The sequence below is a fragment of the Zeus faber genome (assembly GCF_960531495.2).
Source record: "Zeus faber genome assembly, chromosome: 5".
NCBI classification, from domain to species: domain Eukaryota; kingdom Metazoa; phylum Chordata; class Actinopteri; order Zeiformes; family Zeidae; genus Zeus; species Zeus faber.
In genome coordinates, this window is record NC_137192.1 from 2,934,718 (window position 1) to 2,949,157 (window position 14,440).

The 14,440-nt window shown below is 44.5% G+C and overlaps 1 protein-coding gene across 4 annotated transcripts in view; it reads left to right on the forward strand.

The window, feature by feature from the left end:
• fhit (fragile histidine triad diadenosine triphosphatase) overlaps window positions 1-14,440 on the forward strand; it is a 456,691-nt gene that overhangs the window by 367,475 nt on the left and 74,776 nt on the right. For all 4 annotated transcript variants that reach the window (XM_080000299.1, XM_080000298.1, XM_080000300.1 and 1 more), the window contains one exon: window positions 12,992-13,060. In XM_080000299.1, coding sequence (XP_079856425.1) covers window positions 12,992-13,060 — 69 coding nt within the window. The remainder of the gene's footprint in view (window positions 1-12,991; window positions 13,061-14,440) is intronic.

Genomic DNA, 14,440 nt, shown 5'->3' on the forward strand with positions numbered 1-14,440 from the left:
ACGGGTAAAGTCTCCATTTAGAGACATGCCTAGACCATTTTCTTTTTCCTGAAAACAGATTAGCATGAGCATATAACACAGCTGCTATAGTCCAGGGACACCGCCATCTATCAAATGGGTTATTGCAAATCAGGTGCTTGCTCACTGGCAATACATATGGCCCTTTGATTGAATCAGAGAGGGGTAAGCTATGCAGGCAAATGCACTCTTGCCTCAACTCACTGCCTGCAGTCTGAAAGGTTGAAGACAAATCTTTGTGTTAAAAAAAAAATAGAACTGGGGTTTGGATTTGTTTTGATGAAAAAAAAATGAAAGGTGATTATACCAATTCATCATCCGGGAAGGCTGTGCTCGGCTGTTTCCCTTGTTGAGCGAGCAAGACACTGTTATCACAGCTCAACGTGTTAGAGATAAGCCGCGCGAGCGGTGATTTGCACTAATGTGCACTTTAAGAATCGAAGGAGCCCTGATTACAAAATAATGATTATCTTAGATTTTTTTTATCAATCGCTTATTCTAACTTGAAAAAAAAATGCAGAGTTGAAGACGGAATAGAAAGTAGATTTCATTTGTGTTGCATCTATTTGAAGCTCGCAGGTTCAACTGTTCTGGGAGTAATTGACTCCAGACTTGAAAGAAAAGCGCGCAGATCTCGGATCTTGGAGGCAGATACTGGTGGTTTTCATCCGTGTAGTCAGTTGTTAGGTGCTGTCTTTTCCAAACAAAATGACTTACTAAGTTCCCGCGACTTTTTCTATAAATAAAAAAAACATTGGATTTCCTTTTCGCCTACCCCACCCCCATTGTGAATCAGGCTATGGAAAGTGTTAGGTAACATGAGTCTCTGCATGGTGGAAAAAACCCTTAGTAAATCATAATAATAATCCTACAGCATTTTTAGGCAAAACACTAGATTTTATACTTCTTACCATCATCCATTTTGATGGGATAAAATACTTGAATCATAGTTATTGAGTTATTCAGTTTGCTAGAGCTGGTGGTCTGGCGCTGCTCGTTAAGTAGAGGGAAAAATCCGATGCTACGTTAAACTGTTCATGTCCTCCTCTTGCTTAATATTCCAGCCATGTTGCGTTGATGTGTTTCATTATTTACTGACTTTCCTTCTTGCTCACATACCAACTCACATGTCACTCATGTCTGTAAATTGAAAGTCGCTGCAGCCTGAAGCCATCAATTTCTAACTTACGCTGTTTGATAGGCATGGGTGCCTTTAGCAGCTGCTTATCTGGACTAATTTCCCTTTAGAGTTTGGTACGAGAATTAAAGAAAAACAATGAAAATCTGAATCCAGTAAAAAGAAGATACTGTACATTAGATCCTCAGATGAGTTCTCCTGGCAGTCATGTCGTGCTTTCAGGTAATGCAAGCTCATGGAAAAAGGGGGGGAGGGGGGCAGTTATTGTGGAAAGTACCTTCCATGCTGTCTGTTTTCTTCTTTTTTTGTTAGTTAATTAGGACTTCTCGCTTGGAGGTAGCTGGGCTTTTTCAACCCCCTTCCTTTTAATGGGAACACAGCTGTTTGTGTCAAAGTGTATTTGTCTGCCTGCCTGACTAGATTTCACCTAAGTCACATAAATTGCTTTAGCAGTCATTTTGCCCAATTGTCTCCGCAGTCGCGAACTGATTAGGACACATCTGTTTTGATTATTTCAAATAACTGTCTCTGTGCTGCTGACTGCCGCGGCGGCTGTCTCACAGTGCTCGGTCATTATATCTTTATACAATAGGCGAATACAGCAGTTTCCTTTGACACTTCAATGTATTACTGCAGCTGACAGAAGAGGAGTGCCCAGCTTTGCATGAAGGGTGTTCTGACAGAATGACAGACCAGCTCTTGCCAGGAAGAGTGTAGAAATTACTCAAAAGACCAATTGAAGGATACTGTTGGAGACCAAAAATTGAATATTGTCCTTAACATTTGTAAAGTGTGGTCAAGCATTAACCAAAGACGCTGCGTGGATTGGGGTGGCATCAAGGCTGCATCAATGACATGAATGTTGAGTAAAGCTAGAAAAATAAAGGTGAACTCCTCAAATTTTATGAGAAATGTAATTAACTTACAAGATGGTTTTATCGACAGCAACTGGCTTCAGAGAGGAAACAGTTTCTAGAGACTTGGCCAGGGAATCAATTCCAGACCTTTTCATTTCAAGATTGGAAAGGTTTAGCTTCATATTCACTAGGTTCACCCACTACTAGGGTCATAAGTAGCCATTACTCCTATCAAAAGTTAATCTTGCTTATTACGCTTTACTGTATATTTAGCACTCCTGTTCTGCGACAAATCTCGCAAAGCTGCTATTGGTAAACTATGATATAATTTCGGACTAAGTACAACAACGTAATTGGTCCTGTAGGCTTACTGTACGTTATTCTTTCAGCCATTTCAGACTATAGAAAACTGGATTCCTGCATTCTGGTGGCCAATTAGAAACATGAAAATCAAAGAACAGACGTTGTGACAAATAAGTACACTTTGACTAGATATACTTAGATATATATCTAAGTACAAATTGTATTGCCCATCACATGTTACAATCTTGTCAAATCTATCTAGTTTTCATTAAGCCCGCCACTCCTCTTTCCAGCAGGCCGACTTTGCATTCTAAAGCCCTGCCCTGTGCACACACAACCTCTGTGCTGCCTCAACCAGACGCTACTTTTCTGATCCCTCTTATCCCACACTGCCAATTCTTGGTGGGCATGTCCATGTGCAGGCATCATCTTGCGGCCACCACATCAACCGCTCACCACCCATTTAGTGAATCCTTTGTGATGAACCACCATTTTATTTCCGCTTCAAAGTTTTCCTCAAGGTAGGAAAATTGAATAATGCAGACATTATGCAAATGACCTCATTAAACTGCAAATGCAAAGCAGCAAAGCACACGCCTCCAAACATCTTATCTTGTTTGTAGCATTTATAAACAGTTATTCACCCTCCCACCACTGCTTATCACAGCGTAGTCATGAAAAATGAATAACGGCCCCACAATTAGGTTATTATGCCCTTTGTAATTAAAAAAAAAAAAAATTACATGTGCGTCCACTCATTTAACCGTTACCCTTTCATGTCATGGGGAAATGTTCTCAGAAAGCCAAAAGGAAATAAATCAGAACAGTTTGTTTTCAGTGGGTGGTCTGTTCTGCAAAAACAAATTGGACAGATGTGGTCACTTCGGAGATTTTTCTTTTTTGATCCATACATATGAATTTTTTTTGTAGTATCACATAATATAGTTTTATAAGGTTTTTGTTCACTAACAATTAAAAACCTAAACTAATTATATAACATTACATTACATTACGTAATTTAGACCCTCGATACTAATATGTGCTGCAACTATAGATTAATACTGATTCTGTGAAGTTGGCATACTTTTAGAACCACATCTTTAACTGGACAAACGCAAAGAATAGAAGGCTGTGTAAATACATCTGCTGATGCTTCTGGACGCATCATCAGTGATATTCCTGGAATCATAGGGTGTTTCGGGTCTTTCAACATCGTACACCCTCATCCAGGTGACCCAGCCGGGGCTGATCAGACCCCGGCTTGTGTCCAGATGGCTAACTAATTACCATGTCTCCACTGTTCTCCTCTCTTGAGCCACAGTCATCTTGCCTCTCTGCCGCTTCAGTGGTACTGCGGATGGCTCTCCTCTTTCTTTCTCCCTTGATGCCTAAACTGCTGAAGGCTCTGGTCAAACAAAGAGCCACGAAACCTTTGCATCCCACCTCCACTGGGAGGCACCTCGCTCTCCATCCAGCCTGCTGACAGTCGCTGACCAGTCCCGCATACTTGGAAAGCTTCCTCTCAAAGGCTTCTTCCAGGCGGCCTTCCCACGGGACTGTCAGCTCCAGCAGCACGGCTTGCTAGGTGGTCTCAGACCGAGGACAATGTCTGGTCGCAGGGTGGTAACAGCAATGTGGCTGGGGAACTTCAGCTGCCGCTTGAGGTCCACCAACAGCTGCCAGTCTCTTCAGGAGGTGAGGATGCCTGCAGGTGTTCTTCTGGCAGGGGTTGCCTGCTCCCCACCTCTGACAAAGGCGATGGCTCACTCAAGTCCAGTGCTGATGGCTTCAGCTATGGTCTTAAGGACTTGGTCATGCCTCCAGCGGTACCGTCCTTCTCCAAGTGCCGTAGTGCAGCAGCTGAGGATGTGCTCTAGGGTTCCTCGCTTGGAACACAATGGGCATGCTGGTGTCTCTGCTATGCCCCATGTGTGTAGGTTAGACAGGTTTGGAAGCACATCATAAACTGCCTGGATGAGGAATTTGATGCGGCTCGGCTCGGCTCTCCAAATCTCAGTCCAGGTCACCTTCCTCTCAACCACGTTCTCCCATATTGTCCATGCTCCCTGTTGTTTCATCCCCACAGCCTTGCAGGATCTTGTCTCCTCTACTGCTGCTCTCACCTCCTCTTCTACACGGCGCCGCCTCTCCTTCACTCTGGTGTTCATTTGAGGAGTTGGAAAGGATACTAGCCCTGCACGGCCTCATGTGACCACTCCCTCAAGGCTCCTGTGATGCAGCCTTTCTTCTGCCTCTTGGACAGTGTCCTTCGCCCTCCACTTCCTGCCAGTCCTCACTTGGATTCCAGCTTTGGCCACCTTCGGATCGCTTGAGTCCCTGTACTGCACCACTTCTCTGGCTCTTGTCACCTTGAATTCCTCCTCCAAGGATTTGAAGGGCAATCTGAAGCTTGTTGTTGCGCCCATAGAGTGCGATGCTACTCAGGCTCCTTGGTAGTCCAAGCCATCTCCAGAGGTGGTTGCTTACTTTCCTCTCTAAGATCTCAACTGTAGAGATTGGGACGGCATAGACGAGGAGGGGCAACAGGATCCTGGGAAGAATGCCATGTTGATAGACCCAGTCTTTGAACTTTCCAGGTAGGCCCGACTTAACCACGGATTTCAGCCAGTCATCCAACTCAGTACAGGTTGACTTGATGGATGTTGTGTCTCTCAGAGAGTTGCTCTTCAGAGCTCTTGACGGGCTTCTCTGTGATTGTTAGAATGGCTGTGCCAGCAATGAAAACCAGAACTTGCCCTCCACCTTTCCTTTCCTCAGCACCATAGATCTTGATTTGGCAGGTTTGAAACGCATCCGGGCCCACTCCACCAGCTTTTCGAGTCCCTTCAGAATCCACTGGCAACTGGGGACTGATTCTGTCATGACTGTAAAGTCATCCATAAATGCCCTGGGTCGCTGTTGTTGTTCGGAATTCGTCTGGGGCCCTCTGCACTCTGGCTCAACTGACTTGGTGAGCATATTCATGGCTAAGGAGAACAGTGTCACAGAGATAGTGCACCCTGTGATGATGCCACTCTCCACCTTGTGCCAGATGTAGTTGCTCCTGAAGAGACCCTCATCCTGAAGTTGTTATAGTAATCAGCGATGAGGTCTCTACACCTGCTGGGGACATGATGTTTCACCAGAGTGAGCTGGACTAGCTTATGTGGAATGGAGCTGAACGCATTTGCCAGGTCAAGCCATAACACTGATTGGTTGCCTTTGTTCTCTCTGGCCTTCTGAATTAGCTGTGTCACCACACCAGTATGTTCCACACAGCCCGGCATTCCTGAAATGCCGCCCTTCTGGACTGATGTGTCGATGTAGGTGTTCTTAGTCAGGTAGGTGCACAGTCGCTTGGAAATGGCACTGAAAAAGATCTTCACCTCAACACACAGCATGGAGATGGTGCGGAACTGGTCTATCTGGGTGGAGTTTTCCTCCTTCAGGATCCACACCCCTTCAGCCACTCGCCATTGATTTGGGATCTTCCCTTTTCTCCAGAGGACTCACAGGATTTTCCACAGGCGCAGTAGGAGTTTGGGACAGTTCTTGTACACTTGTACGATTTGCCACTTGGTTCTGGAGCAGAGCTAGCCCTTGCTTTGCGGACGACCTCTCTGACTTTCTTCAGCTTCAGCTCTGACATGTCAAACTGCACTTCCAGTTCTGGGGGATCTATGAGGATGTTGCACTCTCCCAGCTCCCGCTCTCTTTCAGGGTCACTGTACGTCTGTGTAAGATGTTGGTCTATGTCCTACTGTGAGGAGGCAGGTTTCCCACTGCGCTTCTGCCCCAGCAGATCTTTAGTGAACTTGAAGGGGTTGGTGATAAAGGCAACTCGTTTACGTGCCCTCTCGCGTTGCCGCCTCCGATGCCACGCTGCCCCACGGAGAACTCTGATCTTCTTCCGTAGGATGCATATCAACAGGGCCAGGCCAATGCGTTCCTCTTCTCCTGCCACCTTGTGCTGGGACTTCAGGGCTTTCATCTCCTTCCTGATGTTGTGGATCTTCACAGCTCTCTGGTTGTTTGAGTAAGGTGTTCCGGTGCCTTTCCTCTCCTCCTCGCCGAACCGTAAGGCACCTACTGCATGAAGGCAGCGATGGATCAGTGATCCATCAAGATTTGAAGTTTGGCCCAGAGATCAAAGAACCTGGGTAAGGGGGGCGTACCAACTATCCCATGGATCAACATGACAAAACTGCAAACAATGTATTCTCTCTAGTCTATATCTAAGAAGTACAAGGTGTACTTGTCAAACCTTGAACCGATGGATATGCCATATTCCATGTCTTATTGCGTCTCCCTACACGGTAAGGATGCAGAACTGAATGAAAAGCATAACACATCGAAAGGGAAACTCTTAGCAAGGGGCTTTCACATATTAAATGAGCCAATAAGCGTGTCAAACCTGCTAATGTCAATCTGAGCAAGCCGTGCTTATCTTCATTCAAATTGTTTATCATCCTCATCATCATCATACTTTGAGATTATGCAACTGGCCTTGGGTGAATTGTAAATAGTTCCGTAATTCAGGGTTTCCCTGGGCTGGCTATTGCAGAGGTGGACCACCTCAACTAAGGTAAAGAAATGTTACGTCCTTTAGCAGATACCTTTGTTGAGAGCGACTTACAAATATTCATACACTGATGGACACAGCCACCTGGAGCAGTTAAGGGTTAGTTGTCTTGCTCAGGGACACTTCAGCATGTACCTTGTGAGCCACTGACCCAAAAAATACAGTACACTTTTTTATTTTTTATTCAAATAAATCCCTAGAAACCATTCAGCAATAAAAAAAGGCCATTTCATGCAGCAAATGCTCCAAATGAAATATATTCAGACACAATAAGTGAATCTACAATAAAACAATAAGATGACGTCAGTCTGTCATACTCATACTATGACAGATTTAGTCAGGCCTACGGGTTCAGTTACCATGGATTTGCTTCACTTAAAGGAGAATACCGCCCATTTTAAGCATTACAATGGACAACACTATACTCCCTGTGTTATTATGTGGCCCATAGAACTATTTGCTACACTAGTCTTTTTCGGAGAACAGGGCAATCAGGGTATTTGAGAGGCTGCCATGTGATGTATAGCCTATGCACTCTTTGGCAGAATACCAATTCTCTATTTATCTCTATGAGGCAAGCCCCTAGCTCATAGAGATAAAAATAGAATCTCCGAATGAAATTACGTATCAATGCTGTATAGAAACTTAGTGACAGTTTACTGACAGTGTGTTTTCCATGCTGTAGTATGTCCTGCTTGTACTTTGTGCATACTATTAGATCATGTTTTTATTTTTTCAGTCAATTTGTATCGAAAAAAAAAAAACTTTAAATCTCAATTTAAAAGATAAGGGCAGTGCAAATTGCTGCAAGTTTACAAAAACCGTGAACTGTAGTGATATTTAAATAATGTATAAATGTGTGTTTGTGGAAACAGGCACCACACATGTTTTTGCCCTGAGACACACCGCACCTCCACTAACTCATCCCCTGGGGGAAAACCCTGAAACTGTTTCTGTAGTTAGCCTAAAGTAATAGTAATTTTGCTATGTTTTTACACTATTATCATTGGCTGTTTATTCTCAATTCATGTGCATTATTAAAAAACAGGTCATTGATTATATCCAGAAAACATTGTTAGTGTGTTTGCTGTAGCACGTCGACTACTATTCTCAAATTACCTTCTTTATTATTATTGTTCTTCCGCCTGATTTTTGATATTCAACTTCTTCAACACCGTTTAAGCTATCAATCCCGTTCAAACTTAAAAATGTTCAGCATATTCATGAATTGTGTGCTTCTATAAAAAGTTTTGATACGACTTTTACTTTTTTTTTTTTTCCGCAATATCAGTTTATTCAGGTTTTTTTTTTCTAGAGTGGAATCCAGAGTGGGAGAGGCACTGATCCCCCCAAAAAACACCCATTTCTATCCTGCCACAGCATCCACAGTTTTTCAGGTACATACATTATATCAAAACCCAAGATTTTTTTTTGAGGCACTCACAAAGAAAGAATTTGCAGTTAGCATGTATAGTTTTTGCGCGATCAGCATTTGTTTGGAGGGCACTTCTTTCCACTCTCCCATACACACTCAATCAAAATGTTCAAGCTGTTCATGAAGGTCTTCTGATACTGGCGATGTAAAAATCTAAGCTGTGCCCTTTATACTTTTTGAAATATGGATCATAGTAATGAGGCATGTCCTGCAATGAAGACCAGTGGAAATTTTTCACGCTCTTTCAACAAACAGGTCCCAGCTGGTATGTGTTTAACACCTGATTAGCCCCGTTGCTATAGTAACACAGAGGGGACGGGGGAACAGCAGTGGTTATTGCCTCTCTCTGTCTCTCTGTCTCTCTATATACCTGTCTCTGTCTCTTTCTGTCTGTCTCTCTATTGACCTCTCTAGATGTCCGTTTCTCTATACCTGTCTCTATATATGTCTGTTTCTCTATGTCTGTCTCTCTATACCTGTCTCTCTCTCTTTCTATCTGTCAGTCTTCTTTCTTTATGTCTCGCTGTCTGTCTGTCTGTCTGCCTTTCATTATTTGTCTGTCTGTCCGGGTGTCTGTCTGTCTGTCTGTCTTTATTTCGGTAGATCCGCCTGCCACATGCCATCCAAGTGGCGTTTTTAGAGTCCTCTGAGACAGAGACGGAAGATGGGGTTGAAAAGATCAGTTTTATTGTAGAGCATGGGCAAGGTGGAACAAGCTCCGGGTCAGATGTCCAACATGTCATGACAGGGCTCCTCTCCTGTGTGTGGGGGGGATGGGGGTTTTACCTGTTGCTCGTAGATTGATCTGACGAGCAGCAGGCGTACAGCCACACTGATCCCGGGCCCAATTACCTAGACCCAAGACAGGTGTGGCTGCTTAAACCACACCAACCCCACACCACATTGTCTTTCTTTCTGTCTGTCTGTTTTTCTCTTCCTCTCTTTCTTTTTTTTTCCCCGTTCCTTGCCTTTTCCCGAGCTGATTTTCTCATTTGAATCAAGAATCTCCCCATTTCCCAGTAGTCCTTTTGCTATAACCTCTGCTTCTACTACTACTACTACTGTTTCTTCTTATGCTGCTATTACTTCTGCTTTTACTATTTCTTAACACATTATCTTTCGGATAATTCAAGTAATTAAATAAAATAGAAATTCACCCTTAAGCAAGCACACACATTTTCTTCGGGAAATTGTAGTTATTATTATTATTATTTATTTAGTTATATTATTGGGGGTCCAGTCCGGAAGGGTCTGGACACCTAAAGTGTCTCGCGTGCGGAAACTGTCGAACCTACGGACATGAATGAATGGTAGTTGTATTCGGGGCAGTCCAGACACGCTGTCGTCCGAGTTTGATCCATCCATCCATTTTCCTCCACTTCTCTTGGGCCGGGTCGTGGTGGCAGCGGCCACACCCACTAAGAACGTGTTTGACTTTGTGCCAAGAATAAGAACACAGCTCTCACTTTTGTTGTACAAGGCCAGGATGGCTCGTACCAACAGCCCCGGTAGCCCATACTCCCTCAGTACATTCCACAGGATCCCCCGAGGGACACAGTCGAAAGCCTTCTCCAGGTCCACAAAACGCATGTAGACTGGATGGGCAAACTCCCACGACCCCCCCAGCAACCCTGCAACGGTAAAGAGCTGGTCCACTGTTCCACATCCAGGATGGAATCCGCATTGCTCCTCCTGAATCTGAGGTTCGACAATCTGCCGGAGCCTCCTTTCCAGCACCTTGGAGTAAACCTTCCTGGGGAGGCTGAGCAGTGTGATACCCCTATAATTGGAGCATGACCTCCAGTCTCCCTTTTTAAAAATGGTAACCACCACCCCGGTCTGCCACTCCACAGGTACTGTACCCGACATCCACGTGACACCGAAGAGGCGTGTCAACCAAGACAGCCCAACAATGTCCAGAGCCTTCAGCATCTCAGGGCAAATCTCATCCACACCCGGCGCCTTGCCCCAGAGGAGCTTTTTAACTGCCTCAGAGACCTCTGCCAGGCATATGGACGAGACTTCCCCCGAGTTTTCAGACTCGGCCTCTTCCCCTGAGGATGTATTGTTCGGGTTCAGGAGTTCCTCAAAGTGCTCTTTCCACCGCCCGACAATATCCCCAGTCCAGGTCAGCAGTTCTCCTCCCGAGCTGAACACAGCCTGAGCCAAGCCCTGCTTTAACTTTCTGAGTCGCCGAACAGTTTGCCAGAACTTCCCTGAGGGAAACCGAAAGTCCTTCTCCATAGCCTCCCCGAGCTCCTCCACCTCCTCCTGGTAGCACATACACTTATGAGCCATCCTATGCACCAACATGGTGTTCGTTATGGCCAATCCATGACTAGCAGAGAATTCCAATAACAAAGCACCACTCGGATTCAGATCAGGCAGGCTGGTCCTCCCAATCACCCCCTTCCAGGTTTCTCCATCTTTGCCCACATGAGCGTTGAAGTCTCCCAGTAGAACTATCAAGTCTCTAGGCTGAGCCCCTTCCAGGACGCCACCCAGAGACTCCAAGATGGCCGAATACTCTGAACTGATGTTCGGTGCATAAGCGCACACAACAGTCAGAGCTTTCCCCTTAGCAACTTGTAGTGGCATAGAGGCGACCCTCTCGTTCACTGGGGAGAACTCCAATATAGCGGCACTCAGCCGGGGCTCGTGAGTATCCCCACACCTGCCGGCGCCTCTCACCCTGGGCAACTCCGGAAAAGGAGAGAGTCTAGCCCCTCTCCAGGAGTTTGGTTCCAGAGCCAGTGCTGTGTGTAGAGGTGAGCCCAACTATACGTATCTAGTTGGTACCGCTCCACCTCCTGCACCAGCTCCAGTTCCTTCCCCGGCAGAAAGGTGACATTCCATGTCACTAGAACTAGTCTGCGATGCCGAGGATCAGCAGGCCCAGGCCCCCACCATGCACCCAAGTTTGATCCATATCGGTCCATTTTTGTGGAATAAGGTATTAAAAATGGTATATCTCCAAGACGGTCACGTTATAGCACTACTGACTACCGATTGGTCATAGACAATCGACACCACGTTATTGCGTCACTCATGTGAAATCATTGCAGGCTACTGATTGGCCTTCTACTGGACCAAGATGGCAGCACGCATGGACCAGGGATGCAACGATACACAGAATGTTGTTATCGAACCGGAAGGAGCAGAATAGACTGTCGAATCGTTCTCTACACCCCCTACGATTCAATATGGGCACATGAACTGTGGGTATTACAATATGCCTGTAATATCCCTATAATTGCCTTACTCCTTTGAGCGTTATTGTTAACCCAGGCTCTAACCAAGACACCAAAACTGACTGCTTCAATCTATCACAAATGATTTTTCATGATATTGTTTTTTATTGATTTTATAGTGTGCATTAAAATATGTGATTAGATATGTGTCACTTACACTTAATAATAATCATAAAAATATGTTTGCTATTTGTGGCTAACATATTAATTGCAATGTTGCACTTGATGTAATTTTTACATTTTATATATACATATATTTATATATACATTTTTGCCTATAAAAGTTGGCTACGTGCCCTGTTTATTTAAATTAGAGAAGGCAAGGCACCTACAGATTGTCAAAGCTAAAAGGTAATTTTAGTTTAAAATGTTCTTCCCTCGATTTCAAAGGGTAGAAACAGAAACCAGGCCTAGTCAGTCATGCTGCCATTTTTCTGAATGGAAAGTTTTATTGTTGAAAGGCAAAATAAAGAGTTCATTGTTCAATGAATGACGCGTTTGAAGAAGAAGAAAATAAAGAAGAAACAGTCTTTATTCGTCACGCAACACACCACACTACAACACATGCTTGCACACACACACACATGCACATGCTTTGATGAAATGGATCCTCTGCTTTTGACCCATCCTGGCTTGTCCTTCCTCCGGGGGCACAGCCAGGAGCAGTGGGCAGCATACGTGGACGCGCCCGGGGACCGGGTGATAAATGTCCATCGCTGGTCAGACGATGATTTGTGCATGTTTTTGGTGGGGGTCCTTACTGACGTGAGGTGGAGGAAACCCCATGTGAGCACGGGGAGAACATGCAAACTCCACACAGAAAGGCTCCTATTTGGGAGATAACCCACCGGAGCACGGTGCCAACAGTGCCCCAGGCGGGAATCGAACCCAGGACCTTCTTGCTGTGAGGCAGCAGTGCAATGCACTGCGCCACCGTGCCACCAGAAGTTATGAATTGTTGAATATAAATATACCAAAACAGTACTGTTACCGTGGGGCCAACCGTACTGTTGCATCCCTAGCACAGTAGCGGGGCTTTTCTATGTGTCTTTTGTTTATATATCAGTTCGCCATTGTTAAGTTTGGAGGTGCGAATCCCGCCTACAGCTGCCAAGTTCATGTCAATTAAATGGGAACAAACAGTCAATGAAATATTTAAAAGCGTAAAATGAAAGAGTCTTGGCGGTATACAGCTAACATGCTTGGTGGATTGCACTGCGATGAGACTCTCCTGTGATTTTTCGGCTTCCACGCTTTTACGCCATTGTAAATTAATGAACAGCATCTCTCTGGAAACCACCTTTGTCTCATCATTCTGTCAGGCGTTTTCCCAGGTGCGGAATGACGACTCTCAGGACAAACGAGAGATGCCAAATGAAAATCTTAACGCTTTGTGTTTACTTTCAGCATGTCCATGTCCACGTTCTCCCGAGGAAGGTGGGCGACTTTGAGAGGAATGACAGCATCTACGATGAGGTAGGAGGGATTTTGGAAGCTTATCGGTGTTTATTCTATTTTTATATATACTCTTCAAAAGTGCATCAATGCATTGCAGTTAGTGATTGAATGTGTATTCACAACACCATGGCAACCAGTATTTAACAAAGCAGATTCTCACCAACGCTAGACTACGAGCTAGTGTCAATAGTGATCACGGAGATAGTTTCGGAACCTACTGTGGAATCAAAATCCCAAAACATCAAATAGGTCAAATACAAGAAAACACTGAAGGTGGATTTAACGATGACCCGAATCCAAGAAAACATAATGTTTGGCAGAATGTTTTGTTTCTGAGATAGGGCTCATGGCTCATGTTTATTACACAAAGAGTAAACAGCAGAGCAGAGGAATAACCGCGCTACCTCCCTTTCAACCTCCAGGCATTAAACAACTCGCTATTGTGCCACCATACCAAGGAGAACAAAAGCATATCACACAATATACACTAGTCGCTAATGAACTGACTCACCTGGCTCCTAATAACGTTAATTAAACACATGAGAGATAAGATTGAATAAACACCGCTGGGCTCCATTGCCCCGAGGAGCCCGAATCACCAAGCTGACAAGCCACAGTGCTTCAATAACGAAAATAATGAACACGCCTTTCAGACTGCTTTAAATTTGGTCGTGACATTTTGAATTTGTAACGAGGGAGTTTGTAGGAAATGAATATCAATGACCGGTGCGTTTTGATATGAATATTCTAATAACCATGTCTAATAAAAAAAAAAAAACTTTACCGCACTTCCCTTGTGTTGCACCTGGGGGGCGGGGGCATGGTCTCCACCATGGCACCCCACTCGTATGAATACAAATAGGTTTGTTTTTGGTGAGGAGAAGTCGGGCTACCATTTATGTGTCTGTGTCGCACGCGGAAAATTTATTCCTTGAGGTGTTTTCCTTCAATGGTGAGGCATCACCTCATCCACTTTTACCACAGGGCTGATGAAAGTGTGATAACCACCAGACTTTGCTCAAATATATGTTTAAAAGAAAAAAAAGAAAATAGAAAAAAAGGAAGAAAAATAAAATACTCACCACTCATGTAGTACGTATAGGTAAGTTTCCAGCCTTTTCTCCAGATGGACGCACATCTTTACTCCCATCAGGAGTGCAATGGAAACAATGAGGGACAAACCCACAACCTGCGTTCAGTGCAAAAACTCACCCCATATTTCAGGCACAGCTTATATGCCATGGTAGGCTGAGTTTGCAAAAAAAAGTATTTGTTTCTCAGTGGCACACAATTCGGCGAGTTACCCATTTGGGAGTTACACCAATAACAAAACTGTACCATTGCAATGGAAAATTCAAAAGAAGTCAAGTCCATTTATAGTATATAGCCCTTAATCAC